At 39.1% G+C, this 17,954-nt stretch overlaps 1 protein-coding gene across 1 annotated transcript; it reads left to right on the top strand.

The window, feature by feature from the left end:
- The first annotated feature begins 216 nt into the window (after nucleotides 1-216).
- On the top strand, nucleotides 217-1,048 carry LOC128737246 (chymotrypsin-2-like). Its single transcript, XM_053831850.1, has 2 exons — nucleotides 217-274; nucleotides 339-1,048. The coding sequence occupies exons 1-2, from the start codon at nucleotides 217-219 to the stop codon at nucleotides 1,046-1,048; spliced, it is 768 nt and encodes a 255-aa protein (XP_053687825.1).
- Nucleotides 1,049-17,954: the final 16,906 nt, after the last annotated feature.

Below are 17,954 nucleotides of genomic sequence, written 5' to 3' on the forward strand. Positions count from 1 at the left end.
AAATAGCGATTGAGTAATTTACATGCTTATCACTCGTACAATAACTAAACTATGACACTGCTGGACCGAAGTAAAATAAACAGAACGCATTCGAATGGAATTTCATCGAACATGATTTTATCTTGTCCACTATCTCTAATACGTGATAAGACTGCAGGTATTTAAACCAATTTGAATATTCATATTGGTCAGTTGGTAAAGCACAAGTAGGTCAGAATGATCCGTCTAAGTGTACTGTTTGTAGTGGCATGTGCTGTTCAAGGTTTTGCTGGCAGTAAGTACCTTAAAGCACAATTTTGTAATTTACCAAAAACGCTAAGTTACACTTTATGTTTCAGCTGTCCCTTCGGAATATCTTGAAGGGAACGAGCGAGTTGTGGGAGGTTGGAGCGCATCTTCGGGACAATTTCCTTATCAGGTGTCTCTTCGTACAGCTGCGAATAGGCATTTCTGCGGTGGTACTATAATCAACAATCGCTATGCCCTTACAGCTGCTCACTGCACTGTATCACAAATGCCGGTCAACACACGAGTAGTGGTCGGAAGTCATCTGTTGAGCAGTGGCGGTGTCTCGCACAATGTGATCCGTATTGTCATTCATGAGTTCTACAACGCAAATACCTTAGCTAACGATATCTCGTTGGTGCAAACGACGTCGACCATCACTATGAACAATCTAGTGCAGACCGTTGGATTAGGGTTGAACTTCATCAATACGGGCAGCGGTGCATTGGTCTCGGGTTGGGGACAACTCGCGAGCAATGCCGGAGTTCCGGACAATTTGCAATGGATGGTTACCGACATTATTACGTTGGACGATTGCCGCGCACGCCATTGGGCCAACGCGGCCCGTATCTTAGACAGTACCATTTGTACGCTCAGTCCATATGGCCAAGGTATGTGCATGGGCGATTCCGGCGGTCCTTTGATACATGGCGGTTTACTACATGGCATCGTAGCTTGGGGAATTCCGTGCGGCCTGGGTTCTCCCGATGTTCACACGCGAGTTTCATCATACTGGTCATGGATATATACCAACGCCGTATAGCCGAATAAAAATACTGATTACCAAAGGCACGTTTACTTATTTGAGGATATGATAATACCTAATGAAAATACTTAAAAATGCACTGACTTACTAAACTGTTTGTGCTTACAACTTGTCGATTTATGTTTTTGTTGTTGGTACTACGGCCGGTTTGTTGAGTCTCATATACAATCACGAAGTTTCTATGCCAGACTGCGAGGTTACCTAAGAACTAGCAACGTTTTCTTGATATGCCAACATGTCTTTTTTCTGATAGATAAGTGATAATAGCTCATCATTTCGAGAAGAATCTCGTTTCATGTGATCGAATGATAATATTAATTGAATTCCTGGCTTTAATGTCTCGTCTCATACTTTTGTCTATATGAATCAACAAGCCATTGAGATAATAAAGAAAAATATAATGATAAGAATTACATGGAGGTGGTATTCAAGTAGGTGATACCACTTCGGTCCATTATCTCGTATCCCCTCTTCCGTGGGGTGCCAGCTGGTTCTGGTGTACACAACACTGATTATCGTACGAAAATTAGAAAGAAAAACTGTTTCCCTCGCACATTTCGTCGTGCGTTTGGTTTCCAGATAAACCCAAGATGGCTAGTCGCATAAGTGGTAGTGTAACGAAGCCCTCACCTACCGTGAAAAAGAAAAATGGTAATACTTACAGTCAGTCCACAATCATGGGTCATACACAATTATGGGTCATTTTAGCTCTATCTGCCGATTAATGCGTGAATGTTATAGTAATTGATTAATAAAATTGTTACTCACACGTAGCACTATTAATTTGATCAATCATTAGATGATATTTAAACGGAAATTAGCAGCTAGAGCTAAAATGACCCACAGTTGGGTGTGACCCATGATTGTGGACTGACTGTATATCTTATTCTTCTTGCTGTAACATTGAATCCTACAGTACAGTACAGTGGAGACTTCATCCTGCGCTACTCGTCGCCAATTCGTTGAGCGTCTCGATATATGGAACCCAAGTAACAATTCTGAAGCCACTTGGTTTTACTTGAATTTTATAAAGGTTTTATTGCGGTATTAATCATTACCTCTGGTTTTATTGTGGTATTGCGCAATACCAAGAGGATACGAGTCAAAACACATTTATTACTACCTAGAAAATCATAATAAAACTATTAATAAAGCAAATTTATTGTGGTTGCTTATATTATTACGTTAAAACTTGTTGGCCACGTCTCTTATAAACTTACCATAAGTATGGCGTAGCAATACGAAATGGCGCACGAATCGCAATGGGACTTATCGCGGTTGCTTATCAAACCGCAATAAATCGGTTAGTTTTATAGAGCTACTAGCTGACCCGACAAACTTCGTATTACCACAAATTAAAATGTGTGTTGTGCATAAATCGTGAATCTCGGATGACCTCTGTCACAATCTCGAGTTTTGTAAGTTTCTGAGGAGTTCATGGGTGGTTTAATATACAAATTTTCCTCACAGTAAAGTAGAAAACAACTCCCCCCATTGCTTAGTCTGATAAAATAAAGCGGATAGCATTAAAATATTCGCCATGACTAGTGTAGGGCGGGGCATAAGTGCGATGTTCGAAGTTGTCATCAATTTTCGTGAGATATAAAGAAGAACAACAACATGATATATTTTATAGTGATGCAGTAACTCAATGTCTTTACATTCAACTATAAATCATCTGCGGTAATAGTGTTTTGCAAAACAAATTCTTCTTTCTTCCGATCAAGTGCTGATTCGCACTTTTACCCCACTAGCGGGGCAAAAGTGCGAATACCGCGGGGTAAAAGTGCGAAGCGTAAAAGTGCGATCTCCAATCTGCGGTATGTTTAGGTGAGGAATATTCTCAATTTGCACCTTTTCTATTTTGCCTGATGTATTGAAGCCTCCGTCAGATCGAAACTTTTCCAAACGTTTGTTTTTTGCTTCATCAGTGGAAAAACATTGTCGACCAACATCTGTAGAGCACACAGTTTTCTGCAGATCTTCCATTTCTAGTATCTGTAATATAGTGCTTAAAGTTGTATATAATTTGCTATACATTTTTGCCTCGTCCATGAATCGCACTTTTGCCCCGTCCATGAATCGCAATTTTACCCCGCTAAGTGCTTGACGGGGTTAGATTAAATTACGGAAAAGCGAAATATATTTTGTAAATTCTTTTCACCGTATTTTTAAAACAGATATGAGAGTCCTTTTTTGATTAAAGCAGAGGAGCGTTTGGTGCGAAAAATGTTAGACTGAATACTGGGCAAGTTTTCGATCTGCGGCTAAAAATATATTGGGTTTAGTTCGTGGCACTGGGAGAGATAGGGAGATAAGGCCCTATCACAGGGGTGAGGGGACTAAAACCAACACACAAAAATTCCTGCCTACAAAACCCCCCATATACCAAATTTGGTTCCATTTAGTTTATTAGTTCTGAGGAAATTTGTACATATTTCATTTGTATGGGAGCGTCCCCTCTTATAGGGGGAGGGGCCATAATTGCCCTCCTAAAGAGGGGAGGGGTCTCAATGCGCCTCCCAAAACACCCACATGCCAAATTTGGTTCCATTTGCTTGATTAGTTCTAGAGTTATGAGGAAATTTGTATTTCGTTTGGAAAGGATTATACTTCTATAGGAGTCCCCAACCCCTTCCTAAAGTGGTGAGGGGTCCTAATCCACCATAGAAAAAATTCTTGCCTCCAAAAACCTTCACATGCCAAATTTGGTTCCATTTGCTTGACTAGTTCTCGAGTTATGACGAAATTTGTATTTCATTTGTATGGGAGGGGGAGCCCCCCTCTTAGTGGGGGGAGAGGTCTCTAACCATCATAAAAACCTTCCCCGGCGCCAAAAACTCCTACATGCAAATTTTCACGCCAATCGGCTCAGTAGTTTTCGATTCTATAAGGAACATACGGAACATACTGAATATATTTATTTTGTTCAAATAAGGCCATTGCAGATCATTTTAAAATTTTTGTCACCTCCCCTCTGGAAATTGGCTTGAAAAATCGGGGGGCAAAAAAATAATTTGTAGCACATGAGTTAATTTTTTTTAAATCAATAGTCTGTGGGCTCTACAGCCTGAAAAATTTGAGAAATGAGTGTACGAGTTGAGTTAACGCTTGTAGCATGAAATAGAAATGGAAATTCAAACAGCGGAATTTCCGAAAATCGGCCAAAAAAATTTTCTTTCGTTTTTGTTTTTTTTTTGTAGATTTTTGCATGGAAGTTAACAACGTATATATTAACAGCAAGCATAGATTTGGTTTTCACGTTTAAACTTAAAATAAAAATGCCTAAAATCCTTAGGGGCCATCCATATACCACGTGGACAGCTTAGAGGGGGGTGGGGGTACGTGAATGTCCACGCTTGTCCACGGAAGGGGGGGAGGGGGTATAGAAAATGTCCACGTGAACAAGCGACATTTTTGCAATGAATAGAACTTTGTGCCTTTTGAATTAATTAAAATTAGGTCACGACGTGTATTGTATTTTGCCTTACAATCAAATGCAGCTCGCCACGAAAAAGAAAATTCGTTGACAACGTATTTGAAAAATAATTCGTCTTCCTAAGATTTCACGAACCACAACAGAGAGGTCTTGTGATGTGTTAAACTCAGCGACCAAGCTAGGGTACTCCGTTGAACAGGGGTTGAAGCAGATGAATCTACAAGCGAAGATCAAGCTGGAACAGGCTTTCTTGTAGTCCATCATTTATTTGCAGTGGACAAGATCAGCATGGGTAGAAGAACTAGATTTTGATAACATGCCTAGTTTAGCTTGCTTTTACGTAAGCTTTTTTCTTAATTTTTTTATATTACAGAATAACGCAAATGAAAACAGAATTGAGCACAGAATTTCATATAAGAAAAAAAAATGTCCACGTGGACAAACAACGGAGGGGGGGTGGGGGTTGAGTCGATGTCCACGCTTGTCCACGGAGGGGGAGGGGGGTGTTGAAAATTGGCATTTTTGTGTCCACGTGGTATCTGAATGGCCCCTTATAACCTGATTCTTATAGAGGTTATGAAAACATCCTAAGGAGTGGACCACTTGGTCAGAAAGCAGTTTTACAGCGGTCATCAGAATTTTCTGGTGGATCTCCACTATAGAAACGTAATAAAACTTGGAATTGTTGCTTGGGAAGTTAACTTCAACCTGGTCGAAAAAAAATTAAAATTTAAAAAATTAATAAATTAAAAAAATTTCTTTTGAATTTGTTTCTATTTTGGTATACCTTCGCATGAAAATTAACATACCTACGTTAATTGAAAAAGCAGAAATAGATTTGGTTTTCACGCTTAATCTTTAAGAAGAAACGTTTAAAACGCTTAATTTTGCTTATTTAAAAAATCTCTTTTTTTCACATGTATTCCACGAATTTGTTTTCTCTGATGTAAAACACCAGATGTCATTTAGCACCAAAAATATTTACAGATATGGAAGCCCACACGATATCCACAACATCACGTGTATTAGGACTTGCGACGTTCATCCCAACTTTAGGCGTACAAATGCATGCTCAATTATTCATGCAAGGTTTGACAAACACATCTTCCGGCAAAATTCCACTTAAAGTTTGTGAACTCGTGGAAAGGGTCAAGTCAGGAATGCGCAAAATGAGCCACAGCTTTCCACCAAAAGCACACCATCAGTCACTGAATTATCTGCTTTTCGAGGTGAAGGGTGACTTTTGCTGCGGTAGGTCTTGTTTGCTTGGAAATTAGGACACCGTGTTGGTCACATACACACGCACTTCCTCGTACAGGGAAAGGGTTTTCCTCTGGTAAACAACCAGCTCTGATAACAGATCCTGAAAAATTTACACACGACCAGGAATGGACCTAAAGTATAAAGTTATCATCCCCCGCTTCTTTGTCAAACAAACCCTTTCTTGCTCGGTTTCGCTAAGCCGGAAGCTGGTTTAGGGAGAGACAGAGAAAGCGTTAGAACAGCGAACTGCAAATACGCTGCTGGTATGAGTGTTTTTACCGGTGATCCAGAAAAACATTTACTTACATTTTAAGTAAATATATGTCCCCCGTGGGAGATTTGAAAAATGTCCTTTTTTAGCATATTACATTTAAAATAAAAGTTTTGCCTGGTTGGTAGAGAAGGTTGAACACGATGTGTGAGGGTATGTTTGAGTATAGCGCTGGCATATGTGCTTTTAACTTTAACCTCTCGGGCTGAGTAATGGACAGTAAAAGGAGCATAGTTGTAGAGTTGCACAGGCAAATAAACCAACCAGCAAGGGTAGAACGCGGTACTTGCGGTCGCTAGTTTTATAGTTTCAAATGCATCACAAGTTGCTAATTGACAACCATTGAAAAACAGAAACAGAAACCAGACAGATGCACAGACACCAATGCAGTCAAAGAAAATTAATTGGTTTTTTAAATATGTTTTTATTATTTTGATTAGGTAATAATGACATCTGTTAGAGATTATTTTAACTCAATGTGTGACATGGATGTTGAAATAATAAAGTTAGATTCCTACCGGAAGGAAAGTGATGTATTTACCAGTAAGTGACACGTAAAAAATATATAAAGTAAGCTAAACGCAGCTACGTTATGCATCAAAACTGGCGCTTCAATCTGCCCGTTTTTGGTAGGTACTTGCTTGTAAGACATCATTTTTAGCGCAATAAAAGCCCAATTGTCGCAACCGTTTACGGGTACCGATATAAAAGCTCCATCCAACAGCCAATCAAATTGTCATTTCGGAATCCCTTCATTTCTTTGGTGCCGCATACTTTTCGGGATTCACACGCCCTCCCTTTCGGGGCAGACCGGATGCGTGCCAGTAAAAAGGAAAAGTTTCTCCACCGAAAACATGTGTGTGATAATATCCTTTTCCATTTCGTTTCCGTTGATGGGCGCATAAAGACAGTTTTATCGCGTTGATCCAATTTCAATTTTATCTCCCGCACTTGGGTTCTTTTCTTTGCGCGTTAGGTGTTTTGCCAAAGAACCTGGCAGCTTGAAGAAATTTTCTGTTCTTTTCTGCATGGTGCCAATCCGGGCAAATTCGCGTTCGACTTCATTCGACGCAAATGCGGCAATTTCAAAGATGTCAAACTGTATTGGGATTTGTCGGTGGAATATTGCCTCTTTTCACTTATCGACGTTGAAGCCACAGCCGAACACTCATCTGACGATGGGGATTAGATAGCTTACTGTACGCGAGATGTATCGAAATCAAATAAACATAAATTTCCGCAATGTATGATAGGTATAAAAGTGTCTTTTACTGCATTTGAATATTTTATCAGCAGTGTGTGTTCTGCAATCCATAACAGGAAAGGACAACATCTTTGCTTGGCACTGGAGGGTGGGAAATGCGTCTATGCTTGATAAAACTACTGGATAAGGCAAAGGAATGTTTCTTCAACTTGCGGTGGCTTTCGATAGAGTTATACGGAAGTCAGTAGGTACTCACTTATGGTACATTTATTATACATGGACGAACAAGATATTTTGATCGTGATGCATATGCATGAGAACAATGTTGCAAACGTACTTCTGCAATAAGATAATGCATTTTTAGTTGCTTGCTATCTGATTGTCATTTTGCTATGGTTTACAACTAACTTTTTTTTCGAATATGAAGTTAACACCAAGGCTTTGACAGTAATTTACTGTTATAGAAGGGGTTTCCTTTTAACTGTATAGGATTGACAGACACCTCCAAGGCAGGGATGGTTCAATTAATTCGACTCAATTTTGATTCATTTGACAAGTAAAATTTGACAATGTTATATGTAAGACATTTGTAGAACTAGAACTAGTAGAATAAAATTTTGCGGTATCTTTTGTATTTACGGTGCTACAATGCTGTCAGGTTTAACTACGAAATCTTACCTCTTTTGTTTATTGATTCTATGACTATGATAGTAATATTTTTTTAACTAGTGTAGCTACCCAAGCAGGAGCGAAGAGCAAAATAATATCAAAATGTGTTATGGAAATCGAAGAACTCGTTTCAAAATTTGGTCTTGTTTTGGCTGACATAGTTGGTAAAATAATAGTTAATCTCCATAGTTGTTTAATAACAAAATATAGCATTATACTTCAGTTTGATATTGTTTTAATATTATTTTGTTCTTCGCTCCTGCTCGGGTAATCATGAGAAAAACTTAATATTTGGCAACACTGTTAAGGTAAGAAAATTTATATGCGGTATACATGGTTCCACGATAGCGCATTGCATAGAGACTTACTGCTTCAAAAAATACAATTTTACTTTATTGATATTTATGAAAAATCGGAGGCTACTAGCTTCAAATCGATGTATCTCTGGATTCTCTGGATCAGCGGAGAATATCTCGTAGCGATGCGTGATTTGTATGTAAGAAAACCACGTGGGGAACACGATAGTGTTGGAATTTACGAAATCAAATTGTATACATTAAGGGGGCATAGTACTTTTTACATCATATTTTTTGCCATATTTCAAATATTTTTTTCTCGATAACGCGAAAAGCGAATCTATTCGGGTTTTTTGGATTCTAAACATTGCACTTTATACTAATATTTATAATTTTGTTTGCATGTAAGAACCTCTTCCCCTCTCCCCTACGGCTCCTTGAACATGATCATTTGAAAAAATCATGAATTGCGGTACCATGGATTGGCGCTGGGGGGCTTATCCGAATTGAAAAATTCCAAAACGACATGAAAGTATATTAAATTATCTCGTGTTTGACCCATCCTTTTTTAAAATTCGAACGCATAACAAAATGGCGGACATTCAAACATAAAAGTAAGGTTTTTAGTCGAAAAAATTGACTTTAAACATTTCTGAAAAATACAAAAATTATAATATCGAAAAAAGGATAGGTCAAACACTAGATAATTTTGTTGGCTTTGAAACAAAAAAAGAATCATGAGAATTGCTTGAGCCGTTCTTGAGATATTCATAGTACCGACTTTCAAAACCTGGTTTCGAGAAAAACGACGTTGAAGTTTTTATTCGCTGTGTAATCGCTCCAAACATGCGCGGTACAAATAGCTGTAACTTTGTCAATTTTTAGAATTCATCGAAATGACTTGAAACAAATATGATCAAAATGTTAATCTTTCGAAATAATCAATAAAAAAATTTCGATTTTTTTAAATTGAAAAAGTACTATGCCCCTTAAGAGAAAAGTGCCCAATTTAGTTTCCAAATCGAATTAAAAAATATTTGGCAGCACTGCCATCGCAAAAAAAAAATTCCTAATTTCTTATGCAATCTTCTTTGAAAGAATGAAAATAATCTAACATTTTCAGAGATACAAGCAAAATAAAATAAGAAGATTTGACAGAAAGATACCTCTCTATTCACTAAAACAGCGTTCATTCTGGCCAATTGTATGGTCATACAATCGATTATTCGACCAAAAAAAAATGTCAAGTATTAAAGCAACTCGAATCATTATTATTATTTGATTATACTTTATTTAAGAGGTTTTCAGGCTGCGGCTGGTTCGCCTCTTAACACTAGATATACCAGACCAGTCATTTTGACTGGTCGTGCAATTTCAATTTGAAATTTCTACAACATCTAACATTTGATTTTAGAAACGATGTTATGACTTTTGTAGCTATAAGTAGAGAATACATTTTATGAACTTAATGTTACTTTATATATATTAGCAGCAAATATAATTTTTGTTTTTGCCATTTATACCAGCACCAGTCAAAATGACTGGTAAAGTAAAGTAGTAAAATGCCGTTCCTAATGGTTCTAGGTCATTTTTGTAGAGTTTTGTCGAGAGTCGGTCCTTTTCGGCGGTTCTATTCATCAGCTGACCGATTTCTCGCCGGATCTCTTTGAGATCGGAAGTCGAAACGCCCTTAGGCTCTCATACGTTGACTTTTGCTCCATTTCCTTTTGCTATATCAGCAATTGAGATCCCTATCAAAGAACTGCTTCCACTCACCAACCACTATACGCTCGTTTGTGGCCAGGTTTCCCTGCTCGTTTCTACACATATCAGGCCTCGGTGTGTATCCTTTACGAGATCGGCTCACCTTCTCATAGAACTTGCGCATCTCACTAGTCTGAAATAGTGGTTCTAGCTCTCCTTCGGGCGTTTTGCAGCCTCACTGATGGCCGAACGTATCCTGCTACATTTATCTTCGAGGGTCGAAGCACCTGGCCACAGAGGAAGGCACATAGTATGCGCGTAGTTCTCATCACATTCCGGGTTGTCTAATTATTGACTGTTTAACCGAGGGTGGCTTTATCGTGAGGTATATACCGTCGATAATTTTGAGCGCACGTGTACTGCTACTAGGTAATGATCTGAGTCGATATCCGTACCCCGTAGGGAGCGTACGTTGGTGATGTTCGAGAAAACCCGACCTTCGATGAGAATATGGTCGATTAGGTTCAATGTTAGTTGGTCAGGTGACCTCCTGGTGGTTTTGTAGATTTATCCCAAGTAGCACACTTTTGTCATTTCTGGTTGCTGCAACCTATTTATGATTGAAATCAGTCGTTAATCGGTTACCACAACTAGTTTATGACAACTGTGCTAGTAGGGATGTGGGAAAAGAATGTGTTTCTGATCCCCAGGCCTCGGGAAGCTGCAAATTTGATGCATCGCTGGCCGTTATCACTATACATTGCTTCCCTGTCGATCTGATCGTTCATGTCCCCAATGACGATGATATCCCGTGGCGAGAACTCGAGCAGCTATCGTATGTTGCCTCCAGCTGGACATAGAACGCTTTTTTCTCGTCGTCGGGTCTACCTTCGTCCGGCCAGTGCACGTTTATAATGGTGTAGTTGAAGAAGCGGCCTGTTATCCTCAACACACATATCCTCTCCCGATCCTGCATTCGGTCCATCACTACGAAGCTCGTTCCCAGTTCGTTGGTTGCTCCACCCTTCTGGCAAAATTGGGCCTTGCCGCCACGGATCCCCCAAACCTTCCCGCCCTTGCGACAGATCTCCTGTAGTGGCACAATGTCGAACTTTTGCGGTACTAACTGAACGAGCAACATTCTGTCGCAATCCACGAAATTTGGTTTTACAGTTCCAGGTAGGAAGCATCCATTCCAAATCCTTGTTTCATCGCCTGTTCATGCTAAATGTTTCGAGTTGAATTTTCTTGATTTTTCGTAATAATATATTAGATATAAAAAGCTTGCCTGACTAGGGCTAAGCTGCCGAGTCTCATGATGGGGCTGCCATCGTATAGTTCCGAGACAAGACAGTGCCTCCTTGCCTGTCGGTATACGACCTTAGTTACCACCAGGGTTGATTACCACATCTCCGCTAAGATTGCTCGTATTCCGGCTGGTAGGATAATCAACCTATTTTGGACCCCATCTGTAGCTGTACATAATTTTGACACTTACAGCAAAATCAAATGAAAGTGTCTAAATTATGTACAGCTGCAGATGAGGTCTAAAACAGGTTGGTTACCCTACCACGAGGAGGTGGAGATAGAAGTTGCTGGATAAGAGGCTAAGGACCACTATAGGGTCTGTGTTGCACATTATTCAGTCGTTCACCAACCGTTTCTTATCCACCAGTCATTTTGACTGGTTTTGGTATAAATAGGTATATATAAAATGCTGGTATATCTAGTGTTAAGTTACTCAAAAGTTGGAAAGCTTCAATTAGAGAGATCTCTGCACATTTACCAGTCTCATAGCAAACAAGACATTGTCGAGCAAGCATCACATTCGAAATCTTACTTTCGTATAACATGATGAGTCCTTTTCTCACAGTCATCTCAATTCGAAGATTTCGTTCGGGGGTGTACTCATTATAAGGTGAGTAGTAATAACTGTTACTATTTTTTGGACGTGTTTAATTAAAAATGGTTTAATCAAATGTGTGTTTGCATATATTTCGTTTAGAATGTATTCAGATATCAACACAGCTTGCAAAACAACGGGTGCACGGTTTGACTCAAAACTAGAAGGTTGCAAGCGTCGAAAGATGTCGGCATCTGCACAAGCAGCACGGTGATTGTGAAATTCTGTTTGCGGACGAAAAAATGTTCCTGCTGCAGGATCACCACAACCAACAAAATGATCGCAGTTCGGATAGGCAGTACATCTTTCTGATGTTCCTCGAGACAACCTGGCTGTTCAAAAGTTCCAGAATGTTTTCAGCGTGATAATACAGGGACTCTTCTCTAAAAATTTGATGCTTCCAGTGCTATTCATTGAACCTGGTTTGAAAATCAACACTTAATATTACGTCGAATATGTTTTGAATAACCCAATGGGAAAGTCGCTGAGAACATTGTGCTAGGCACCATCCAGGAAACGATGGACACTGTAGCAACCAAGTGACACATCCAAACTCTAAAAATTTGGAATCCGGTAGCTCTGGCAATTTTTGTGACATTATCAAACTGAACAAATGAACACAAGTTTGGCGTGATCGACACCTTCCCGGCACAATAAATCACGCAATGAACAAAAATGGCACGAACGAAGTGCATATTGTTCCAAGCGACTTACCCTTAAAATAACTATTAGCTTCCCATCGTCATAATGCACCATACTGCTTCCAACAAGATTCTGCACCGTCTCACTAGGCGAAAACTACACAGTAGAGTGTCCCAAAATAGCACTATGTCAGAAAACCCGGGGGCTCACCCCTCAAATGATAGCTTAGGGTATCACAACAAAACTTTTATATGACGTCAACATTGGTTGCCGCGATTTAGGGGTCGCACATTTGAGTTTTATGAAAAAATGGCATTTTCAGGAGTAAATTCAAAAAAATATTTTTAGAAATGTTAAAGTAGGTGAAACAAGGCACTTAATTATTTTTTCACAATCATTAGGATCTGATACATTCATAAAAAAGTTATGGTGGCATGTCTGAAGTCATATTTGGTTACAAAAATTTATTGAATTTGGCAAAAATTTAAAATTTTCGAAATTTCATTTAAATAAACGTCAAAACAGGGTATCGAACAGTATCTCAGAGTAACGTACGTATACTGTGTAGATGGGAAATTTTATGACGAACAACTTTGCCGAAGAAAGTATGGATGTATGTTCAAATCTCGCTGAGGTATTCACGTTTTTCTGAAGGCGGGACCAAACATATTTTCGCAATTTTCAAATTTTAGTAATTCCTCGGGAAAAAGGTAAATGATAAAACTTGAAGTATGTATTCTAAACGTTACCTACGTGTTTGATAGGAAGAAATATGCACCTTCCACAGCATTTAGCACCATTTAGGCTCAAGAATCACTTTTAAAAAGGGTGTATTTATTTTAATAGGTACTATGTTTGAAAAATCGTATCCCCCGAAACTAGGGTTGCTCCAAAATTATGCCTAAGCGTGAGTTGTAGAAAATTGATTTTGAAACCTGAAAAAATAAACACTGAATTTTTTTTGACCCTTTTTGTACTATCAGTAGATGGTAGAATCAGCCAGGTGTATTCAGACAAATTGAAGGGTAATATTTATTCTAGTTGCTAACTTGGTAATATAGCACAGATAACATATGAAAAGGGCACGTTTAAAATAAAAAAATAAAATATATTAAACTTTTTTTCTTCAAGTATGGCTGCATTTAAAAGCTTATTATTATTTTGAACACGTGTTGTCAAGCACATACGGAGTTGTTCTTCAAATTCAAATTACATATATGTATATTTCTCGTTATACATCGTTATAAGAATAATAATAAGAAATATAATAATAATCTTAGGTTACAAAATATTCGTGAAAGTCGTTGTTCTACAAAATCGTTTGATAAATGTTGCACCATTTCAGAAAAAGTCTCAAAATGCAACAAATCACCACTATTTTTCCAAAAAAAAGTTCGAAGGTACCATTTCCTGTATATTTTAATTTCACATTTATTCCTGACTTCAGAACATAGTTATTTTTTTCAGTGTTTATTTTTTCATGTTTAAAACTCAATTTTCAAAAACTCACGCTTAGGCTTCATTAAGGAGCAAACCTAGTTTCAGGGGATACAATTTCTCAAACATAGTACCTATTTAAAAAAATACACCCTTTTAAAAGTGATTTTTGAGCCTAAATGGTGCCAAATTCTTTGGAAGGTGCATGTTTCCTCTTATCAAAAACGTAAGTGACGTTTAGAGTAAATAGTTCAAGTTTTTTCATTTACCTCTTTCACATGAAACTGCTAAAATTTGAAAATTACAGAAATGTGTTTTGTTTCGCCTTCAGAAAAACGTGAATACCTCAGCGAGATTTGAACATACGTCCATACTTTCTTCGGCAAAGTTGTTCGTCATAAAATTTCCCATCTACACAGTATACGTACGTTACCCTGAGACGTATATTTAAATGAAATTTCGAAAATTTTAAATTTTTGCCAAATTCAATAAATTTTTGTAACCAAATATGACTCCAGACATGCCACCATAACTTTTTTATGAATGTATCAGATCCCAATGATTGCGAAAAAAATAGTTAAGGCGGAACCGAAAGTGGCTAACGTTATTGTGTTAGTGCGACAAACACTACTGTACATCTCATGTGTTCGTTAAAAACCTAAACGTTTATTTGAATATTGCATTAGTATTGGTAATATATGTCAAATAGCGGAGCTTGTAAACATAAACAGCTGATCCGCAGCCAACCGCACTGACTACAAACATCCCGAAAAAGGGTTTGTTTTCTTTATCAAGGCATTCCGATTCAATCAAAATTAACAGCAGCAACTGAATAATGCGGGGTCGCGTTTCGGGTCGCATCGGGTTGCGTTTTTGATTCCTGCATTTGCGTTTTGTTTGTTTACTTCACTCTAAGCTCATTGATGCGGCGAAAGTTGAAAGCTCTTTAAAAGCTCATTGATGTGACGAAAGTTTGATACTGTGTTGCTGCTTTTACGGAAATCGCTAGTTCAACGAAATATGTGCGCAACCAAATATCTATTAACTAATTCCAAATTATACATTGGTCGCTTTTATGAAAACGTAATGATCGATATGATCAGTTAAATTTATTTTCCATTAGCAATTATGTTTTGCTGAGCGTTTATTGATACATAGCAGATCGATAAATTGAATTACAAGTTTTAGGAAATTATAACAGCGCTGGAAGCACTGATTACGAGGCGAAAGCGTGCTCTGCCAATACAGATGCATTTTTAAGGCGCAAAACAATACATGGTTCGAATGGTAGCCATTTACCCAGCCATCTTTGAGCCACTTTCGGTTTCCCCTTAAGTACCTTGTTTCACCTACTTTAACATTTTTCTGAATTTACTCCTGAAAAATGCCATTTTTTCATAAAACTCAAATGTGCGACCCCTAAATCGCGGCAACCAATGTTGACGTCATACACAAGTTTTGTTGTGACACCCTAAGCTATCATTTGAGGGGTGAGCCCCCGGGTTTTCTGACATAGTGCTATTTTGGGACACTCTACTACACAGGCTTGGTGTGAAGACAATTTTCCGGTTTTTATTTTTTCGAAAGAGTGGCCTTTTTCGAAAGAGTGGGACGATTGCGACTGGTAACTAAAGCAAAAGGAGAAAGATTTGAATTAAACTAATTTAAGACAAATGTTATGGATATACTTTACACGAAATACCCTCAAAATTAAAATTAATGCGTCTTATTTTTGTGGTGACCATTTACTTTACTGACGGTTATTACTACTCACCCTGCACATAAATTTGATTTTCTCAGAATGTTAATATTTCTCAGCAACATTCTAGTAAAGCAGTCAGTTTGGTTTTCCGATTTAGAGTAATTTACGCCAAATTCTTGACTTTTCGTGTGTTCTTCTTGACATTTTTCCCACATTTCCCGAGTGTTTGTGAGCACTTTATTGGTATGATCAATTCTAGATACGGCGTCTGTTGCATGTATATTGACATATTGGCAATAAACAGAGAACGAAAACTGTGTGATACGATGCTTGCTAAGAATTTCAAGTCCACAATAACGGACAACGAAAAATATGTTCGACTATAAATCATTGCTTTACTTACTTACTTATGTGTCCATGTCCGCCGGTCCGGCAGAACAAAGGGATGAAATCAGAGATCTCCACTGCTGACGGTTACCCGCCATGGCTTTTACCTGTCGCCAAGACAGGTTCTCGTCTACAGCCCGGATGTCGTTGGCTAAGCTCCGTCTCCATGAGCCTCTGGGTCTGCCTCTTCTACGCTGTCCTTGTGGATTCCAGTCGAGTGCTGCTCTGCAAACCTCGTTCGCTCCTTTCCTCAAGGTGTGTCCGATCCACTTCCACCTACGCTCACGAATTTCTGTGGCTATCGGCCGTTGATGACACCGACGATGGAGTTCCTCATTGGATATCCAATTATCAGGCCACCAGGCACGAATAATATATCGCAGGCACCGGTTAATGAATACCTGCAGTTTTTGCGTTGTCTCCGCTGAGACACACCACGTTTCGCAGGCATACAGCAGTACGGATTTAACGTTTGAATTAAAGATTCGGGTTTTCGTACGTAGAGTGATCTGGTTTGAGCGCCAAATGTTTCGCAGACCTGCAAAGGCACCCCTGGCCTTCCTGATCCGTGTGGCTATATCAGTCTTGGTACCACCATCGGGCGTTGTTTGGCTACCAAGATATTGAAATCATTGCTAAGGCCACAGTATAATATGGTACGAGAAAGGCAACTTGCCCTGAATAAGTATTAGACCAGTTTGAAACACTCATCCAATTCGAAAAATATGGTATAAAGGCTATGCTGGTCCTCCGGCGATACTACTATGGGGTTTGCGGGCATTGCAAGCCAGCAATAAAGGGTGTCCCACAACAAATTGCACCACGGAAGAAACGCTGCGCTGTAGAAAATTACCCATTGGGTATTTTCTCTTGAAATTTTGGGTAGAAGTAGTTTAGAGTGTATTGTTTACACTGCATTTTATCGCGGTCAGTTTTTCTGACCTGATTTTCTGATTTTTTGGAAAAAATGGCGTTACCTGAAAAGCAAGTCGCGAATTTATTTTGCGCAAACACCTGGAAAATCCTCAACTCTCTTACCATGGATGATGAGACTTACGTCAAGGCGGACTTCTGGCAGCTTCCGGAGCTACTGTACTTCACCGTCTAGCACAAGTTTGATATGCCGTAGGAGTAAGCATGCAGAAACTTTCAAAATTTGCCAAGCAATACATGATTTGGCAAGGTATCTGCTCATGTAGCAGAGTGCTCCGTTCGTGACTACCGGGACTGTAAACGGACAGATCTACCTCAAGGAGTGTCAACAAAAGCGTCTGCTTCCTCTGTCGAATCAATACGAGGGCCCTACGATCTTCTGGCCGGATCTAGCTTCGTGCCTCTATTCAAAGGATGTCCTGGAGTGCTATGAAGCCAACTGGGTTACTTTCGTACCCAAGTACATGAAGGTGCCCAATGCACCGGAACTAAGGTCCATCGAAAAATATTGGGCTATTATGAAGCAGGTACTACGGAAGCTTCCCAAGGAAGTCAAATCTGAGTAAGACATGAAAAAGCTGAAGCTGAAGCTGCATACGAACTCACGCGTCTCTACGGCGAACCCAGTATTCAGAAAGTAGTTAAAGCTGGACTGATTCGTTGGCCAGGACATGTTGCTAGAATGTCGCACAACTGTCCTGCAAAAATGGTTTTCGCATCAAATCTGGTAGGAACAAGATGAAAAGGGGTACAGCAAGCGAGGTGGTAAGACCAGGTGGAGCGAGATCTAGCGAACACTGGGTACCCACAGCACTTAGTTGGTTTCGAGGTACGATGTTGGTGTTAACAAGCCTTTCGTCGTATGTTCGAATCTCGGCTGTCCTGTGTTCTAATAGCCAGCTGTGAAGTTTGTCGATAAAGAAGGGTCAAGTCTTAGAAAGAAGTTTTAAGCCCAAGGCTTAGCTTTGGGTGTCCACAGAACTGGAAACCAGTTGCCATGGATTGAATTAGATGGAGGAATTATGTTACGCAGGCCTTGTCATAAGACGTAGG

Source organism: Sabethes cyaneus, chromosome 2 (assembly GCF_943734655.1).
Source record: "Sabethes cyaneus chromosome 2, idSabCyanKW18_F2, whole genome shotgun sequence".
Classification (NCBI taxonomy): Eukaryota; Metazoa; Arthropoda; class Insecta; order Diptera; family Culicidae; genus Sabethes; species Sabethes cyaneus.